The sequence below is a fragment of the Bombina bombina genome, chromosome 7 (genome assembly GCF_027579735.1).
Source record: "Bombina bombina isolate aBomBom1 chromosome 7, aBomBom1.pri, whole genome shotgun sequence".
NCBI classification, from domain to species: domain Eukaryota; kingdom Metazoa; phylum Chordata; class Amphibia; order Anura; family Bombinatoridae; genus Bombina; species Bombina bombina.
Window position 1 is genome coordinate 119,823,127 of NC_069505.1, and position 20,906 is coordinate 119,844,032.

Here is a 20,906-nt window from a genome sequence, read left to right on the forward strand (position 1 = left end):
TTGCTTCCCCACTAAACCTAGCGGCATCCTCATGAGTACCGGAGCCCCAGCTGGGCTGTGAAGAGATGCTAGGCAGAGTGGATAACGCGGATTCTCCACCGCTCCAGTGTCTCCGTCTCCACCTGGCTTCACGCTGCACAATGACGTCATGGATCAGCATCTCCCCCCTACATGAACATTTCTATTTAAGAAGGGAAGATTTTTTTTACCTCAAAATTTCTTAAGCTCACAAGAGTAAGTTCTCTATGAGCAGTTATCCTTCAGCTATTTTTTTTTCATCTGCATGGGGGGAAAAATACAGCCAATCAGCATCATCAGTGCTGAGTTCACACTTTGTTTTACTGTAATCTTGTGGGATTTCACTGTACTATCATTAGATTTCATAGTAAACTTCCTTAAACTCAGGAGGGAGATAAAGTGAATGTGTCTGCACACTATAGATACATGCTTCCTTGCAAGTCCTGATTGGATGCCTAAAGTTCCCTTTACAACGGGATGTGATTACTAAGGAAATCCTGAGGTAAATATCTTTCATTTTTACATAGAGATGTTCATGTGATATATACTAGTCTGTTTTTTTGCAGATATGCTGCATCACTTTGAAGAGGCTTAGCAATTGGGTAAGATAATGATGCAGAACTGAATAATTTGTACTCTCCAGCACTTCTACGGCTTCACAAGATGAAAATATCAATAATTTGCAATCTAAGCACTTTGGGTTAGATCAAATGTAAATTGTTTTAATGAACCTCTGTGAAGAAATGTAGCAAGCACCACATTTTCTTATCAACACCATTTTTGTAACTAGATTACAGTCAACTCTGCTGCTTACGTGTGTGGCCACTAAATAATAGTCATCTCTATGACCAACTGCAAGTAAGCTTCTGATGCCAGTTGCTATAATTCTGCTATCTATATATATAAATTTCTTTGTTATACTATGAGTCAGGTTTATCAAGCGCAAGGAGAATTCTCTGTGTAATTATCCTCAGCTCTCCTTTAGAGAAGTGTTATTTTTTTGTTTATTTTTCCACTTCGCTATAGGAGAGCTGAGAAGTGATGATACATTTCTCCAGTGGGATTAGTATCTGCACCCTATTTATCATTAAAAATAAGCAACTATTCTTCATGTTAGTCATATATAAACCAATAGAAATATTTATACAGCCCCACTAATAGCTTTGTTAACACTCCTCTTCAACAAACTGTAACAGAAGAAAATACATCTATATTTTCATTATTTTAGGGCTTCTTTTGTGCCCCAGTAGATATTATTTTTGGATTATGTTATATATTATGTTTGGGCCTTCTAGAGCTCTTTTCTTTCATGTAATTAGCAAGAGTCCATGAGCTAGTGACGTATGGGATATACATTCCTACCAGGAGGGGCAAAGTTTCCCAAACCTCAAATGCCTACAAATACACCCCTCACCACACCCACAAATCAGTTTTACAAACTTTGCCTCCCGTAGAGGTGGTGAAGTAAGTTTGTGCTAGATTCTACGTTGATATGCGCTCCGCAGCAGGTTGGAGCCCGGTTTTCCTCTCAGCGTGCAGTGAATGTCAGAGGGATGTGAAGAGAGTATTGCCTATTTGAATTCAATGATCTCCTTCTACGGGGTCTATTTCATAGGTTCTCTGTTATCGGTCGTAGAGATTAATCTCTTACCTCCCTTTTCAGATCGACGATATACTCTTATATATACCATTACCTCTACTGATTCTCGTTTCAGTACTGGTTTGGCTTTCTTCTACTTGTAGATGAGTGTCCTGGGGTAAGTAAGTCTTATTTTGTGACACTCTAAGCTATGGTTGGGCACTTTTATATAAAGTTCTAAATATATGTGTTTAAACATTTATTTGCCTTGATTCAGGATGTTCAACGTTCCTTATTTCAGACAGTCAGTTTCATATTTGGGATAATGCACATGAATCAATCAATTTTTTCTTACCTTAAAATTTGACTTTTTCCCTGTGGGCTGTTAGGCTCGCGGGGGCTGAAAATGCTTAATTTTATTGCGTCATTCTTGGCGCGGACTTTCTTGGCGCAAACATTTTCTTGTCATTTCCGGCGTCATACGTGTCGCCGGAAGTTGCGTCATTTTTTTGACGTTTTTTTGCGCCAAAAATGTCGGCGTTACCGGATGTGGCGTCATTTTTGGCGGCAAAAGCATTTAGGTGCCAAATAATGTGGGCGGCTTTTTTGGCGCTAAAAAATTTGAGCGTCATTGTTGTCTCCACAATATCAGTCTCATTGTTTATTGCTTCTGGTTGCTAGAAGCTTGTTCATTGGCATTTTTTTTCCCATTCCTGAAACTGTCATTTAAGGAATTTGATCAATTTTGCTTTATATGTTGTTTTTTCTATTACATATTGCAAGATGTCTCCGATTGACCCTAAGTCAGAAGCCACTTCTGGAAAAATGCTTAACTGAGTTTCAGTTCTACCAAAGCTAAGTTCATTTATTTTAAATGTTATAAATGTTTATCTTTAGCTATGGTTTGTAATAAGTTATTATGATATACTTTTACATGCAGATTCCATTAGTATTTATGCTTTATACATTTCCATTCTTAAGTACAAGAAATGTTTAGAAGATTTATAAGAAATATTTTTCTGATTAAGGCTTTGTCTGACTTCGTGCCTTCGAATACAATTTTTAGGTCTTTTTCACTTCTTTTTTAATTATTGAAGCTTCAAATGACCAACAACATACTGATTTATCCTTCTCTGATGATGTATTTTTCTCTTTCAGAAATTCTCTTCATCAGATATTGACACTAACAAATCTACTTTTTTATAATTTTTTTATTATTAAAGTACATTTGTTCTTTGTTGAAGAGGTGTTGATTATTTTGGATATTAAGGTAACTAGTTCTTTAAGACTAGCTGACACTATTTCTGCCTTTTTATTCTTCTGTGTTTTCAGAGGTTTTCTTTCCAATTCCCCATACTAGGGAATAGAATAGGCTGAGAATTTTCTTTTATTCCTTCTTCAAAGGTTTTAAACTATATTCTTTGCCAGCAGTTAAATTCAATTTGGAGGGTTCTCCAATTTATTGGGGCTATCTCTACTCCTACTAATTATGCTATTGTTTCTATAGCAAAATAGTATTTATTTTCCTTTATATAGTTGTATCTTATTTATGGAAAATTATTTAGTTTCAGGTACTTTTCTTGGTCCTGTGATATTGCAATTGCTTAATTTTTTCTGTTTACTTTAAGATCAAGTATCAGATTATGATTTATTTTAGCATTGTTAAAGGGACAACATTTACTAGACTAGGTGCTGTTGCATTTGTCTTGTTGTTTTGCATTTTGCAAGTCCTCTGTATTGACTGGTCCTTTAAACTGGACTATCATGCTAATGATTACATTTGTGTCTTCATTTTATTGAATATTTTCGCAAATGAGGGTTAATCTATGTCTTTAGCTATTTTTAGCTAGAAGAATTTTGTGATTTTTTTAAAAAAAAATCAAAAAAAAATCCATATTTCTTTTGTTCTAAGATAATCAATTATTTGTTTTATAATTGGATTCAATTCTTAACTGTTACTATGGGCTTAAAGATTGAGTTCTAAGACTAAAACTTTAAGCTTATACTAGTTTGGTTGTTCTTATTAAGGAACGAATTCCTGAGTTCTTTCCCAAGTAACATGTTTATAATTGGAAATTTTTTAGTTCGAAATCAGCTCCCTAATATTGCGATGTACATGCCGTATTCCAGCTTGGCTGGTAAGGGGCAGGTTAAGACTTCTTTGAAATTTCTTTGATTTTATTCCAGTAAGGCTAACACTTTCTTTAAGTGTGTTTCTGTCCTATATATTTTGGGTACTGTTGAAGCATGGCTGGGCACCCATGGGGTTCAAGCGCTGCTCAGACCTGGAATCTTCTGGGGTATTTCTTCCAGTTCCTTTTTTAGGAACTGGGTTTTGGAGTTTTATTCAAACTATTCTGCCTTTTTATGGTCATTGATAGCATTATTTGTTTTCATTAGATACAATAAATGCATATTTTCATTTTTCTGTTTTCATTCAGATTATTTCCTGAGGATGCGGAATCTCATATGATTCACTTTGCTCTTCAGGACATAGTTAGAGGATCTTTTTTTCAAAAGCTCTTGATTCCTCACGCAAGGGTCACCTTTTTTAGGTTTCCAGATAGTTTATGTCACTGTCTTTGTCTCTATCAGACAAGGGACAATTTGTATTGGGTTCCGTCTGTCGGTACCTTTACTCTCTATTATTTCCTTCAGTTGCTATATATGCATAGAAGTTTTAACAGCATTGGATTCAATTCCCTTTGCTCATTTTCAATGGAAAGATCCTTTCCAGCTTTTTATGAGTGTTGTTTCTTCAAGAACATGGTTGGAGGATCAATTAACCAAAAAGTTTGTTGATTCCTCAGACAAGAGTAACCTTTTTAGGTTTCCAGATAGATTCAGTGTCCATGACTCTGTCTCTGTCGGACAAGAGACGTCTGAAATTGGTTTCAGCTTATCAAAACCTTCAGTCTCAATCATTCCCTTCGGTAGCCTTATGCATGGAAATTCTAGGTTCTTATGACTGCTGCATTGGACACGTTCCCCTTTGCTCATTTTCACATGCGACCTCTTCAGCTCTGTATGCTGAACCAGTGGTGCAGGGATTATACAAAGATATCTCATTTAATATCTTTAAAACCGATTGTTCGACACCCTCTGACGTGGTACAGACCACCATCGTTTAGTTCAGGGGGCTTCTTTTGTTCTTCCAACCTGGACTGTGATCTCAACAGATGCAAGTCTGACAGGTTGGGGAGCTGTATGGGGGTTTCTGACAGCACAAGGGGTTTGGGAATCTCAGGAGGCGAGATTTCCAATCAACTTTTTGGAACTCCGTGCAATTTTCAGAGCTCTTCAGTCGTGGCCTCTTCTAAAGAGAGAGTCGTTCATTTGTTTCCAGACGGACAATGTCACAACTGTGGCATATGTCAATCATCAAGAGGGACTCACAGAAGTATCTCGAATACTTGTATGGCCGGAATCCAGCTCCTGTCTAATTTCTGCGGTTCATATCCCAGGTATAGACAATTGGGAAGCGGATTATCTCAGTCGCCAAATGCTACATCCGGGCGAATGGTCTCTTCACCCAGAGGTATTTCTTCAGATTGTTCAAATATGGGGACTTCCAGAAATAGATCTGATGGCTTCTCATCTAAACAAGAAGCTTCCCAGGTATCTGTCCAGATCCAGGGATCCTCAGGCGGAAGCAGTGGATGCATTGTCACTTCCTTGGAAATATCATCCTGCTATATCTTTCCGCCTCTAGTTCTTCTTTCAAGAGTGATTTCCAAAATTCTAAAGGAGCGTTCGTTTATTCTGCTGGTGGCTCCAGCATGGCCTCACAGGTTTTGGTATGCGGATCTTGTCCGGATGGCTCCTTGCCATCTGTGGACTCTTCCGTTAAGACCAGACCTTCTATCACAAGGTCCTTTTTTCCCATCAGGATCTCAAATCCTTAAATTTGAAGGTATGGAGATTGAACGCTTGATTCTCAGTCATAGAGGTTTCTCTGACTCCGTAATTAATACTATGTTGCAGGCTCGTAAATCTGTATCTAGGATGATATATTATCGAGTCTGGAAGACTTGCATTTTTTGGTGTTTTTCTCATCATTTTTCTTGGCATTCTTTTAGAATTCCTAGAATTTTACAGTTTCTTCAGGATGGTTTGGATAAAGGTTTGTCTGCAAGTTCCTTAAAAGGACAAATCTTTGCTCTTTCTGTTCTTTTTCACAGAAAGATTATTAGTTTTCCTGATTTTTATTGTTTTGTACAAGCTTTGGTTCGTATAAAACCTGTTATTAAGTCAATTTCTCCTCCTTGGAGTTTGAATTTTGTTCTAGGGACTCTTCAAGCTCCTCCGTTTGAACCTATGCATTCGTTGGATATTAAATTACTTTCTTGGAAAGTTTTGTTTCTTTTTGCCATCTCTTCTGCTAGAAGAGTTTCTGAATTATCTGCTCTTTCTTGTGAGTCTCCTTTTCTGATTTTTCATCAGGATAAGGCGGTGTTGCGAACTTCTTTTACATTTTTACCTAAGGTTGTGAATTCTAACAACATTAGTAGAGAAATTGTGGTTCCTTCATTGTGTCCTAATCCTAAGAATTCTAAGGAGAGATCATTGCATTCTTTGGATATAGTTAGAGCTTTGAAATATTATGTTGAAGTTACTAAGAATTTCCGAAAGACTTCTAGTCTATTTGTTATCTTTTCCGGTTCTAGGATAGGTCAGAAGGCCTCTGCCATTTCTTTGGCGTCTTGGTTGAAATCTTTAATTCGTCATGCTTATGTCGAGTCGGGTAAAACTCTGACTCAAAGGATTACAGCTCATTCTACTAGGTCAGTTTCTACTTCCTGGGTGTTTAGGAATGAAGCTTCGGTTGATCAGATTTGCAAAGCAGCAACTTGGTCTTCTTTGCATACTTTTACTAAATTCTACCATTTTGATGTGTTTTCTTCTTCTGAAGCAGTTTTTGGTAGAAAAGTTCTTCAGGCAGCTGTTTCAGTTTGATTCTTCTGCTTATAATTTCAGTTTTTTTCATTATAAGATTTAAACTTTATTTTGGGTGTGGATTATTTTTAGCGGAATTGGCTGTCTTTATTTTATCCCTCCCTCTCTAGTGACTCTTGCGTGGAAGATCCACATCTTGGGTAGTCATTATCCCATACGTCACTAGCTCATGGACTCTTGCTAATTACATGAAAGAAAACATAATTTATGTAAGAACTTACCTGATAAATTCATTTCTTTCATATTAGCAAGAGTCCATGAGGCCCACCCTTTTTGTGGTGGTTATGATTTTTTTGTATAAAGCACAATTATTCCAATTCCTTATTTTTTATGCTTTTGCACTTTTGTCTTATCACCCCACTTCTTGGCTATGCGTTAAACTGATTTGTGGGTGTGGTGAGGGGTGTATTTGTAGGCATTTGAGGTTTGGGAAACTTTGCCCCTCCTGGTAGGAATGTATATCCCATACGTCACTAGCTCATGGACTCTTGCTAATATGAAAGAAATGAATTTATCAGGTAAGTTCTTACATAAATTATGTTTTTTGTAATATTGTTTCTACAACTGTTAGAGAATAGATTTCTAATGCTGTTCTCTGTTATGAAGAACTTTAAAGCACACATTTGCAGGAGAACTTTCAGTCTTCTATAGGAGAAAATAAATGATACAATTGTAACTAGTTGAATTGAGGAGTACTATAGGAAATACAACTAAAATTATCTAATTTCACCCTTTTTTTGGAGCACATGTTCCCAAAGGAGAAAGGGAACAGAGTATGAGAATATTACAGTCAAACTTGTCTAATTTTAGGCACGTTTTTGAATGATAAATAGGGGAATTACTTCTCATGTGCATTTTTTGGTGCAAATATAGGAGAATAGCAATGATAAATCTTGGTCAATGCATTGAGTTTTTTGTGTCTAAAAGCTAAAGGAGATTTATAGGACATTTTGTAGGAGATGTGGCAATGACTGCTGTGCATAATAGTGATGGTTTTAGGTTACTGTTCAATTATATCATAACAGCTCCGGTACAAAGGGATAACCGTTGCTGTTATTTAAGAATTTTCACACTGCTGGAGGCACTAGACTTATTAGTGGGTATGAGGGTTTGCAATATGCTAATGACAGCAACAGTTCTGCAACATTGTTGTACAAACGGCTCTATCAATAGTGGATCTCATAAGATCCAACCTTCAACATGGTAAGCTAAACAAAATGGTGGTTTTGTAATGTCTCATATTAATACAACGTGTTTATTATTAATCACATGGTGCTTGTGCTAATCTAACAAGCTGTCCTTGTTCTCATCAGGTCAGTTTTGTGGATTTTCTCTCCCTCCTCCACTCCTGAGCTCTGGAAACATGATGCAAATAAAGTTCATTTCTGACACCAGTGATAATTACCGGGGATTCAGGGCTACATTTTCCTTTATTAAAGCATCAGGTAACAATATTGTTACATTATCTATTACTGACTGAAGATACATAGAAAAAGTCTATAAAAATCTTATCAGTTTGCTTTCCAAAATGTAGTTCTGTCACTTGAAATAGTCTATTATAGTGTCTACTCCTCCTTCTCTATCACGTCTTCTCTTTATTATTCCTATATGATACTTTTTTTTATGTTTCACTCCATCATGAGTACTTATTATATTCTTCAAGTAATCATTCACATACTCCATCTTCCAAATCCTGCTACTTAGAATGAGCTTCTTGTCTCTCACCTCTGCACTTGAGCCCTATTTCATTCTCATTCTACTTTATGCACTCTTTCTACCTCTCCCTCCCTTACTTCCACCATCCATAACCCTATCTCTACTACTAAACCTAGCGTAATTCAAGCATGTAGTCCTAACTCCAATATTAGGTCTGACTCTAACACTAACTCTCGCCCTAAAACTATTCATAACGGTAATCCTAGCCCTAGTCCTTATTTTAGCTATAGAACAAACTCTGTCTCTAATCCTAACACTATCTCTAGCCCTAATCTTAGTTCAGATTCTAGCTCTAACTATAGCCCCATCCCTTACCTGCATGCTAGTTCTAGCCCTAATCTTAGTTCTGATTCTAGCCCTAACTATAGCCCCATCCCTTACCTGCATGCTAATTCTAGCTCTAATCTTAGCTCTGATTCTAGCCCTAACTATAGCCCCATCCCTTACCTGCATGCTAATTCTAGCTCTAATCTTAGCTCTGATTCTAGCCCTAACTATAGTCCCATCCCTTACCTGCATGCTAATTCTAGCCCTAATCTTAGCTCTGATTCTAGCCCTAACTATAGCCCCATCCCTTACCTGCATGCTAATTCTAGCCCTAATCTTAGTTCTGATTCTAGCCCTAACTATAGCCCCATCCCTTACCTGCATGCTAATTCTAGCCCTAATCTTAGCTCTGATTCTAGCCCTAACTATAGCCCTATCCCTAACCTGCATGCTAATTCTAGCCCTAATCTTAGTTCTGATTCTAGCCCTAACTATAGCCCCATCCCTAACCTGCATGCTAATTCTAGCCCTAATCTTAGTTCTGATTCTAGCCCTTACTATAGCCCTATCCCTAACTTGCATGCTAATTCTAGCCCTAATCTTAGTTCTGATTCTAGCCCTTACTATAGCCCTATCCCTAACCTGCATGCTAATTCTAGCCCTAATCTTAGCTCTGATTCTAGCCCTAACTATAGCCCCATCCCTAACCTGCATGCTAATTCTAGCCCTAATCTTAGCTCTGATTCTAGCCCTAACTATAGCCCCATCCCTAACCTGTATGCTAATTCTAGCCCTAATCTTAGTTCTGATTCTAGCCCTTACTATAGCCCTATCCCTAACCTTCATACTAATGCTAGCCTTAATCTTAGCTCTTATTCTAGCCCTAACTATATCCCTATCCCTAACTTTCACATTAAAGTGAATGTCAACTCAATGCAACTGCCCCACGGCATTAGATAGACTTTGCAAAATGAGGGTGGGTTTAAATCATCAAATTTGTTATATTTCAATAGTGTTAAAAAATGTTACCTTTTGAGCTCTCCGACAATAAGCGCAGCTCTCCCGCCCGGCATTTTGTCAAATTGATTGACAAATGAAGATTCTTAAAACAACAAATCCTTGTTTCCCCCTGGGCCGTGACCTTTATGCAAAGGGAATGAACGCCCCAGGGGGGAAAAAAGGATTCGTTCTTTTAGGAATCGCCATCTGTCAATCAATTTGACAAAATGCCTGCCGGGGTGTGCTTATCGTTGGAGCGCTCAAAAGGTAAAATTTTTAAAAATACTGAAATATAACAAATTTGATGAATTAGACCCACCCTCATTTTGCAAAGTCTTTCCAATGCTATGAGGAAGTTGCGTGAAGTTGACATTCACTTTAATTCTAGCACTAATCTTAGTTCTGATCCTAGCCCTAACTATAGCCCTATACCTAACCTTCACGTTAATTCTAGCCCTAATCTTAGCTCTGATTCTAGTGCTAACTATAGCCCTATCTCTAACCTTCACGCTTATTCTAGCCCTAATCTTAACTCTAATTCTAGCCCTAACTATAGCCCTATCCCTAACCGTCACGCTAATTCTAGCCCTAATCTTAGCCCTAACCCTAAATACAACAAATCACTTTTCATAATATTCTAGCTGCTACAGTAGCCACCAATACATAAAATGTTGGGAAATACGCAGGTATCCAGAGGTTTTATTTTTTTTCAATTGGAAAGAGAGGCAGTCAGTGTAATAAATACTATTAATGGAAACAAAATGAGCAGCCCTTAGCTTATAGCTAATATCTCTCTAGCAGTATGGTGCAATGATGTAACAGCGTTATTGTACAGTTAAAAAAATACAGACATACATACAGCATTTTTCCAAATTGTATAGTTTCTACTTGTCTATTAGCACACACTTGCTGTTTGAAGCGAAATATTTTTCTTACTAACAATATTTAGGTTGGAGAAGAGGAGAGCAAGCAAAAATGTCTGAGCATTAGAATGGACAATGTTTTGTATTGTAGAATCTGTCTGACTTAATTGCAAAATGTGCATATATTTAGAGCCCTAACTATATGAGAACTCACATCTTTGTAGAATGATTACATTTAAATTATGTTCTACATATGGTTAAATTGGTGCAAATAGAAATGTTATATTTAGAAATTGCTATATTAAGTTCAAACAGGCATTGCATAAGAAAAAATAGCATTTACACAGGACTGTCAATAAATGGGTGAAAATGGTAAAAAACAAACAAAAAAAAACCTTAAAAATTAACTGGGTAATATTCAGTAGTGAGAACCTTCTTACCCTGAAGGATAGAGAGACGTGACCACCCCCTAAGTTTACCACCTGAAAAGGGGCAGTGTTACCAGAGGCCCCTCCTACTTATAGGTGTATCCAGAAGTGCATGGACAAGAAAAAGCTAGGGAGGAAACCTGGTGAATATTATCCAAGGGTATTAGCCAAGACATATGCATTGCTGTAATTGTGGTGTTAATTTATAGTTATATTGGCTCTATGTGGCTAAAATTTACCATTATATATTTTCCATTATACACATTCTCCGGAGCCCTTTTTAATACATTTGTCTGTCCGTCTAAATATCTATCTATCTATCTATCTATATCTGTCTGGTTGTCTAAACGACTTAAAGTTTTAAGACAAAATTCTTTTAATACCTATTTACAGAAATAATACAGATCCAAAAACAGAATAAAATGAGTTATCGACCAAATATCAACGAAAAACATACTGGCAAGTCATTTTCTGATTTTCTTTCTATAAGTTGTCATATTAATTATAATTTGTGTGAAACATGAAATATAATATGTTCTCTGAATTATAGTAACAGTTATATTTATAATGCAAACAGACCAAACTAAGGGGCCGATTTATCAAAGCGTCAATCTCGGCGCATTCGCTGGAGTCAATACGCTCGCCAGACATCACTGACCCAATCTACATACGACGGTCTAATTTATTAAAAAGTCTGTCAAAAACATGTGCGTCAAGTACGGTGCGATGAGCATCGGACTGTTGATAAATAAGAGTCATTGATGTCGCGGATATTCTGTTGTTTACAACTTTATTTATACCATTTCATTACTGTCCATGAACAAGCACATTCCGCTGAAGCTAATCTTTTATTTTTCATTTGTTAATGTCCAAGAAATAGCTAGATTTATACCTGAACAAACAATAATATCTCATAGAAAGTTATTTTCTATTTATTTGTTATACAAAAAATCTGATATTTTCACATAAATTAATGTGTATTTCTATAAATCATGATATGCCTATCTCATGTTTTTTTATTTTTTTTAAATGATTATTAATGCTGGCATTTGTACATATATCTTTGCACTTACTTGTGTGTGTGTATATATATATATATATATATATATATATATATATATACACACACAGCATGTGTGTGTAATGTCAGAAATATTTTGCAAACATATTTACATGTCCCTAAATTCCTTTTTTTGTTCTAAACAATGTTATATGTATAAAGTGTAAATCAATTAATATTCTGAGCAAGAATAATTGCGAATATAACATGTAATCAAGGTATCATATGTATTTATTTGCAATCAATGGATATTTTAAGAGCTGGGACAGTTTTCTCTCTGCACCTGTGTAACCGTTCCTGATTGCAGTCTAGTTTTAAACACCACCCCTACACAGGTGTTAAAAAATGGGCAGGCATATAAGATGACATTTCTCAATGAAAATTAAATTCAAGAGAAGGAAGAAAAACAATGAAAATAGCATGACAGTGAAGAGGTGATTTTAATTTCTGCTGTATCTAATTCATGACAGTTTAATGTTAGGTAGACTATCCCTTTGAGCTATCTGCTTAAGATTATATTGAATCAAACATCATTTGATTATTAAAATCATTGTCAAAAATATTACACTGTTTGACCTAATGTCATCAATATGTATCTTTAATACTAATTTCACATATACATACTTTCAAAGTATAATACACAATGTAACAAATGGCACTTACAAGTTCTGATGAGTGATCAATTGTAATGCCTGTTGGATATTTCACTATCAGACCAAACTTGGCCAGTAGTCTTCTTATCTCGGCATCAAGCTGAAATGATAGGAAATATCCCAGAGCAGAGAAAGTTTGCAAAATGAGGTAAGCGGTTCTTACAATAGGCAGGGTAGTCTTTAACGGTAACAGAAAGGATAAACCAATAGAAGGACTGGAAACAGGCAGGAATCAGGAACAAAGGAAAACCAGTAATATAACAGTTCAGAGATAAACCAATAGTGTGGTCAAGCAGGCAGAGTTCAGTACCAGTATAGCAATCCAATAGTTCAAGGGTTAAGCAGGCAGAGTTGTCAGACAGGCAGAGTTCAGCAACAATATGGCAATACAGTACTTTAAGGGTTAAAGGGACATTAAACCCCAAAAAATTATTTCATGATTCAGATAGAGAATACAATTTTTAAAAGGTTTCCAATTTACTTCTATTATCAAATTTATTTCATTCTCATGTTATTCTTTGCTGAAGAGATACCTAGGTAAGTAGCGTGCACATGCCTGAAGCCCTACATGAAAGGAAATAGTGCTGCCATCTAGTGCTCCTGCTAATGTATACCATTGTTGCAAAACTGCTGCTATATAGTGCTGCAGTCACATGCTCTTGACCTTTCATTTCTGCTTTTCAAATAAGGATAACAAGAAAACGAAGGAAATATGATAATAAAAGAAAATAGAAAGTTGTTTAAAATTTGATGTTCTTTCTAAATCATGAATGAAAAAAATGGGTTTTTATGTCCCTTTAAGCAAGCAGAGTAGTCAGACAGACAGAGTTCAGTAATGTTATGGGAATCCAGTACTTTAGGGGTTAAACAAGCAGAGTAGTCAGGCAGGCAGAGTTCAATAACGTTATAGCAATCTAGTACTTTAGGGGTTAAGCAAGCAGAGTAGTCAGGCAGGCAGAGTTCAGTAACGTTATGGGAATCCAGTACTTTAGGGGTTAAGCAAGCAGAGTAGTCAGGCAGGCAGAGTTCAGTAATGTTATAGCAATCCAGTACTTTAGGGGTTAAGCAAGCAGAGTAGTTCAGTAATGTTAACAATCCAACACACACAGATAATAGCACCCAGGAGCACACACAGTAACACCTATACTTGGACAGTTTAAGTATGACAGGAAGCTACTTACATAGACCCAGGTTGGCACCAACGAGGAATCCAGGTGCAGAGAGTGGCAAGCAAGTCGGGCTGTGATGACGTTCCCGCCGAGCTGCAGTAACACTGCCACGTCCCTAGCAACCAGGAGGAGCGCCTGAGTCCGTGGCAACAGTCACAGCAGAGCGGAGGGAAGTGGTGTGACATCAATGACACAAGTATTGAGCATTTTGATTAGTTAGTGATAGTAGAAAATGTATATTTCAATCAGATTGGCTGATTTTATTAATCATGTGATTATGCATTTACCAATAAGAAGTTGTGGAAAACTTTACTAGTTTGTGGGTTGTTTAGGAGTTTGAGTATTGCGTCAAATTTGGTGCAAAGTGGAGAGTGGGACTTGTATTACATGCGTTAAACATGGGGCAAATAGATTTATCCAAAAAAGGAAGTTAGCTATATTATGTAATGTATTTATTTAATTTTTATCCCTATATCTACTAGTGCACCAAAATTGAAGCAATACTTTGCACCAAATTTGAAGCAATAATATTGTCCCCTTGCTTTGTAATGAAAGACAGAGATGTAACATAATCCATAAGTAGGGTAACATCTCCCTACTTGATTTTACTTAGTAATAAGAGCTAAATAAAATCATCTTAAAAGGGCATAAAACCCATATTTTCTCTTATGATTTAGAAAGAATATACATTACAATTTCAATAAAGTTTCTAATTTAATTTTATTATCTATTATGCTTCATTGTCTTGCAGTATTGAAAATAACCTTTCTGTGTTTTCAGACTCCCATTGATCTCTATGGCATTCGCGGCCTCAATGGTGGCGGTTTGAACGTTAGGTTTGCAGCGTCAGAATAGACACGAGCGTACCTGTTGAATGTTTGATAAATTGGCAAGAAGGTCAAATAGAGTCGAATATGAGGGCGGATGATCAGTATTCCGCTCGAATTACACAAGCTTCGATCTGCGTCGGATTGATTTTACGGGAGTATATATTACGTCACACATTTCAACATTTGACGATCTTGACGCTTTGTTAACTATGGCGAATCAACTTTGCGTCTAATTTGACACGGAATTCCAGCGTATTATCAGTTGAAGCATTGATAAATCGGCCTCTATGCATAAAAAGTAAGGGCACTTGTGGTATTAAAACTAGGTTAAAATAAAAACTCGAGAAGAATGATTTTAAAGCAAATTTTGAAGTATTTTTACTTTTTATTGCTTGTAATTAACTTAATTAATTAAGTAATCCATTCTAGTGGGAGCCAATACTCCCAAAATAGTCCCACAACACCATAAAATGAATCACTATTGCTCCTATATAAACCAATACAGCTGAAACACAAGCCAGAATATATACTTCTTCAAGCAAAGTTCATGTGACAATCCTGACGCTCCAAATGGCCTTCCAAAAGGCAGCTCTTCTATTTCACCATCAAGGAATCTAATGCAAAATGTAAACACAGAGCAAAGGTGCCTCCTTGTGCATATTTGCAAAATTCATATAAAGTCATCTCACATCAAACATCAGGTATTTGCAACAGTAGCCACACTTCTCTGTGCTGTTTGGGGCAGACTGAGTGCATACAGTGACTCAACTCACTGGTGCCACAGTACATGAAACAAATTTTTATCTCCACCATACCAATCCACTTTTGATGCCAGTCTCCACTTCTATCTGCTTATAGGAATGGAACTCCAACTTCAAATGTGAATATTTTTAATTAAAAACAACAATCAAATTACATTAAAACAGAGCGCTGTGGCATCCATACCATTACATCAGGCATATTAAAATACAATCAATAGGAGTCCTTATGTACAACCAACCAATTAAATTAATGATAAAAATATGGTAGTTGGTAACCCTCATGTATGGTAGTTGACTAATAGTTGTTCTACAATAGCCAAATGCACACCTTTCTATATAAACATGTTGGTGTCTCTCATAACTATCTACATCAGAACATAATCAGAACGTACATGAATATGGATTCCCATTTTAAAACTGTTTATTTCCATTTCATAAATCAACAAATAGTATACTATAAGAAAATGTTATCAAGATTGTAAGTAGACAAATCAAAGTAGAGAAACTGCCTGAAATTGCCACTAGTGATACAGCAACTCTTGTCAACATTTAAAAACTGCACAAGAGCTCTCTTGTGCAACCAAATGTGGGCATGATTTATCTCTCCACCAATGAGGTGATAAAGAAGATGTTTCAGTTCCTTAAATTTGTGGTTTCAGGCTCACTCATGTGAGCTTGCTCCTGCAGGTCCTCAAAAGCTGCAAATGCACCTCAATAAAGATTCCCCTATGCTTTGCTAAAGAACAAAATGTCAGAAGATATTTAATTGATAAAAAAAATGCTAAGCTAATTTGTAGGATACATATTTCTTTCATACAGGTGGTGAGAGTCCATGATCATTTACTCTTGGTAATTACTCTTCTCTACCACTAGGAGAAGGCAGAGAGTCCCAAACCCCAAGAGCTCTATAAAACCCCTCTCACCTCACACATACTTCAGTCTTTACTTTGCCTCCGCTGGAGGTGGTTGAAGAATGAAGATGTGCATTTGATACTTCAGAGACAGGGGTGTACAGTCTATATTGAGGTGCAGTTCCCCTCAGAGTACAGTGCTTTTCAGAGGAATTTATATGGGTATCATTTATTATTCTTTTTTCACCTCATGGGTAATTTTTCTTAAACCCTCTATAATTGGTTACAGGAAATTGTCTTTTGCCTTCCTTTATGAATTTATAATGTACTTCTATTCCATAACATCTACTGATATGTTTCAGTACTGGTTTGACTGTCTGCTGCTTGTTTGCTAGTAGACGAGTGTCTATTGGGTAATGCTAATGTGTTTCCTGCCATAACATTTTTTTTCAATGCTGTAGTTTCTGAAGCATTGGCTGCTCCTCCGCCTTCAAACAAGCGTAAAAGGACAGTTCAGATTTCACCTTCTACAACTGCTTCCCTGTTATGTTCACAGTATTTCCTTATGGTACTTCGGGCTACCCTTGGGTGTCACAGGGACTTGTCCTGCAGCCTACTCCTGTGGGTTTTAGGTATTTTCTACAGATATCGTCTGGGGTACCCGTATCTGCCCTGGATGCTCTATCTACTGGATGCTGCTGCAGCTTCATGACTGGTAAGCCAGTGGAGGGGTGATTTTGCAGATACGTGCCTTACGTTAGCACAGACACAGCCCAGGGGCTATTTGTAGGTACTCAGACACAGATACAACATATCCAGGGGACTCACCCTGTTTATCCTCATGGCACACTTTTTTTCTTATTTTGCAGGTTCTTGCATATGTTATTCTGTTTAAAAACATTACATACAATATTTAGTGGCTTTAATAACACTCTGAGAGCTCTTTGGAAACATATTTAGCACCTTTCTGAAAATAAATGTTTGGCCCTTTAAGAGATCAGCTAGCTGCTCTGTGCAGTTAGCAGTTTAGTTGTGCACACTCTGGTCTTTCAGGGGATGTGTTTTTATGGGGTTTTAATTATTATTATACACAGTACAAAAAAGGTGTTTTTGCCATTTTAAGTTTTTTTTTTAAGTTTAGACCTCACACCAGCGCCTAGCCCCGCATCCCCACAACTTCCTGTTTTTTTGTTTTTTTTAAAGACTCGAATGCCTGCTTCAGTATAGAGAAGCAGTACAGAGTTCCAAACTGTAATTCATCCAGTTTGATGCATCTAATATTAGCCCCTTAAGGACCAGCGACGTACCCTGTATGTCGCTGGCCTTTTTTTGGGACTTGATTGTTTTATAGCGCAGTCTTGCCACCAGCTTTGAGACTGCTCTATTCCACAAAGCCTGCTGGAGGGATAGCATTAATAGCGTGTTCTTGCTAGACTTGTGCTATTATGTCCTGAAAAAACCCTTAACGACCAGTGACATACAGGGTACATTGTGGTCATTAAGGGGTTAGATTTAGTTGCAAGAGGGGGTGAGTACTCATGCAAAGAGCTGCCAGGGGGTTTGTGTAGCATTTTCAGTCTGCAATTTGGAGATTTTAGTGTTTAAACACTTAGCTATAAAGTGTATCAGAGGGGTTGTGTGGGTTTTATGTAGAGGGCAGTCTACTTGTTTTTCATTATCTGTGTATATCTGGTGTGATTGTATCTTCTGTTTTTCACTGTACCCCACCATTGTTTTTTTTACTATTGGAGAGGAATCTGCTGTTGTTAATCCTCTCTCTGTTTTATTATGTGTAGTATGCAAGTCTGTTCCAGTGCCAGGTTATTCAAATTTGTCAATGCTGTGCACCTCACATTTTGCATCCAATTCAGCCACAATCTTCTACTTCCTATAACAAATGTTGTCCTGTGTATGACATTCAGGGGGCTGCTAACGTTTTTTCCCCTGAATATAAAACCAGTGTGTGTATGGTTGTGACAAGATTGTTTTGTGACTATCCCTAAATTAAGTAAGCATTAGCGCAAATCTGGAGAGTCACCGAAATCTACTGAATCAATTGTGCAAAGTATTTTCCGCCTCTGCCCAAATTTTCTGCGTTGCTGCAGAACTCTGACTTTGTGAAGGTTCTTTGATGACTGCCTTTATGTTACAGTCTTTATGTTATTACATTTACACCTATCTGCAATAATTAATATTATATATAAGTAACTTTAATATACAGTTTATTTTTAAGTGATTAAAGAGAAATGATTACACACAAAAGAGATATAGCACTGTATTGCTTTCACTTACTGTATGTTTATGCAGATAGGTTTATATTTTATTGCAGAACATTTTATGCATTTAGAAGGGCCATTTGCAGTAATATACTCAATGTGGATTACCTTTGATTTATATGGATTTCTTAGACGTACACTGTAAGTTGTCATCTTTGGTTTGAATGCAGCTCCTTACTTTTTTTGATAGGGTACTAGGAGCATTGTTAATGGTAAATCAGAGTTCATGGAATCTTAATTCTCCCTTATCAGTTTGATATTTTTGTGCATGCTTCTTATTTATGGTCTTTTGGCTATGCCCATATCCAGCTTACAGGGTGTGTTTTCTAGGAAACATTAAGATTCTATCCTGTTTATTGCTGATGGAATAATGCCAAATAAACTTAAGAAGGTGTGCCTGTCCTAGAATCCTGCTTCATTTCCATCAGTAGCTCACTGCATAGAGGTAGTATATTTGGGACCTCTTTATCTGTTTAGGAGCAATCAGTGGTTAGAGATTATCTGCAATTGGTATAGCAGATTGCTCTGAATTTATCTGTTTTTTTCGAAGAGCGTAAGGAGTCTAGAGGCAAGGTTACCAGTTAATGTTTTAGAACTTTGAACAGTTCTTCAGGCTTTTTTTAGTCAGTTGCCCTTTTGAAAGAGAAAAAAAGTTTATCTTTGTGATTTATGTATTCCTCCTTGGCCTCTTCCTCTGCGTCAGACCTCCTATCTCAAGGTCCATTTTTCCATCTGGATCTCAAGTCTCTGAACTTGATGGCATGGAAATTGAACGCTTATTCCTTAGACATAGGGGTTTCTCTGATTCTGTGATTTAAACCCTGATTTAGGCTTGTAAGCCTGTGTCAGGGTATTGCTGAGTGACATTGGATAAACCATATATGTATCACATAGATTAACATTGCATCCATATATGAACACTTGTGAATGAACCTGAAATGGGTGACACCAACCCCCCTTACTGATTACACATCTGAGAGATCAAAGCAGACAGATGTCCCCACTCAATATACAGATTGCACTTTGATGTATATCTAAATAACTCAATAAAAGGAATTGCCTACCAGCTCCTTACCTAGATAATACCCCCTGTGGTTACCTAGAGACTGTCTACAGTGATCAGTTATTTGAAACTAGCAGAATCTCAGGAAAAGAGTTAATTAACACTTGTATGATGACAAATGGTAGGGGCACTAAAATCCCTTTGAATGTCTTAATCCACAAATGCCTGTCTAGAAGGGACACTGGCAAATGTGGTAATATTGTGACCTTAAAGTTCATTTTAAAGTTTAAATCTCCTGTCATTTGCAGAAATATTTAATATACCAAGACTTTATAAAAGAATACCAACATATGAGATTACCTTTAGGAATATACCATATTGAATAAGTGTCTGCTTTATTAAATAACTGTATTGGAGATATTTAAATTATTGATAAATGATATTTAGGATGTATAAAAGGTTCTATATTCTGAAATGGACAATGCCTGTGTAGTTTGTGCTATGAATTGTACACTGTAAAATTGTTTTTATATTAATGCATTTTCAAAGACTTATTATACCAGCTGCATAGTATAAAATGTATGACAAATTGCATTTTCAGGTTTATTTGTGTATATGAAGTAGCTGGTTTTGTGCTTTTAAACCACAGCCTATTACAATGGGTTGAGCTTCAGGTAATAACATATCTCATTATGTTATCACTTTATGTACACACACTTGCTGCCTTATCTTATATTTGTCTGGAAAACTAAAGCTTAATACATAACAAGATTAATGGAAAATTATCATGTTATTACTTAACTATCCTGCACCCCACTGAGAGTGTAATCTCTTCTGCTGGCTGTGTTTACTTAGGCTATACAATAGCTGAGACTCCAGTATCAAAACTTTCAGTATAGGTTGGGATACCACAGGCTAAATCAGCTATTTCAAAGGCCAAAATATGGGTAAAGGAGCTACTTGTAAACAATTTTATACACTCCAGAATTTAAATGGTAGAATTTTTTTGGGTGAACTGTCCATTTAATATCATACTCAAAGTATTAAATTAAAATCCTTTTAAATCCCATAATAAAAATATGACTCTTAAGCACATCTCTTAAGACATTCTCAGTAGGAAATATATATATATATATATATATATATATACGCCGGTTCAATTTGCGCTGTTTCAGAATAACAACCTTTTTTTTCAGTCATGTGACTGCTATTGAAAAGCATTGAGAAGCATTGCATTGACTAAAATAGCTAGTAGGTGTGTTGCAGCAAAGATATGCAAAGCCAAAGCACACAAACAGGCTGGAATTAATTAGTCTAGCTAGACATGAGCTATCGAGCAGCTTTCATAGGAACAAGATCTTTCTGTCTATAAATCAGTCCAGATTGGAATGCATAGAAAGAACTATTTTCAGAAAAATGCAAGTAAAGTCTGTGTTGTGTGATTATTTCATAAGGTTTATAATGCAGTTTAGCAAAT

At 36.6% G+C, this 20,906-nt stretch overlaps 1 protein-coding gene across 1 annotated transcript in view; it reads left to right on the forward strand.

Annotated features, from left to right (window-relative positions):
• The window catches only part of LOC128636266 (ovochymase-2-like), a 343,532-nt gene that overhangs the window by 155,663 nt on the left and 166,963 nt on the right, over positions 1-20,906 (forward strand). The window contains 3 exon segments of the mRNA XM_053689302.1: positions 7,867-7,998; positions 11,220-11,285; positions 16,612-16,807. Coding sequence (XP_053545277.1) covers positions 7,867-7,998; positions 11,220-11,285; positions 16,612-16,807 — 394 coding nt within the window.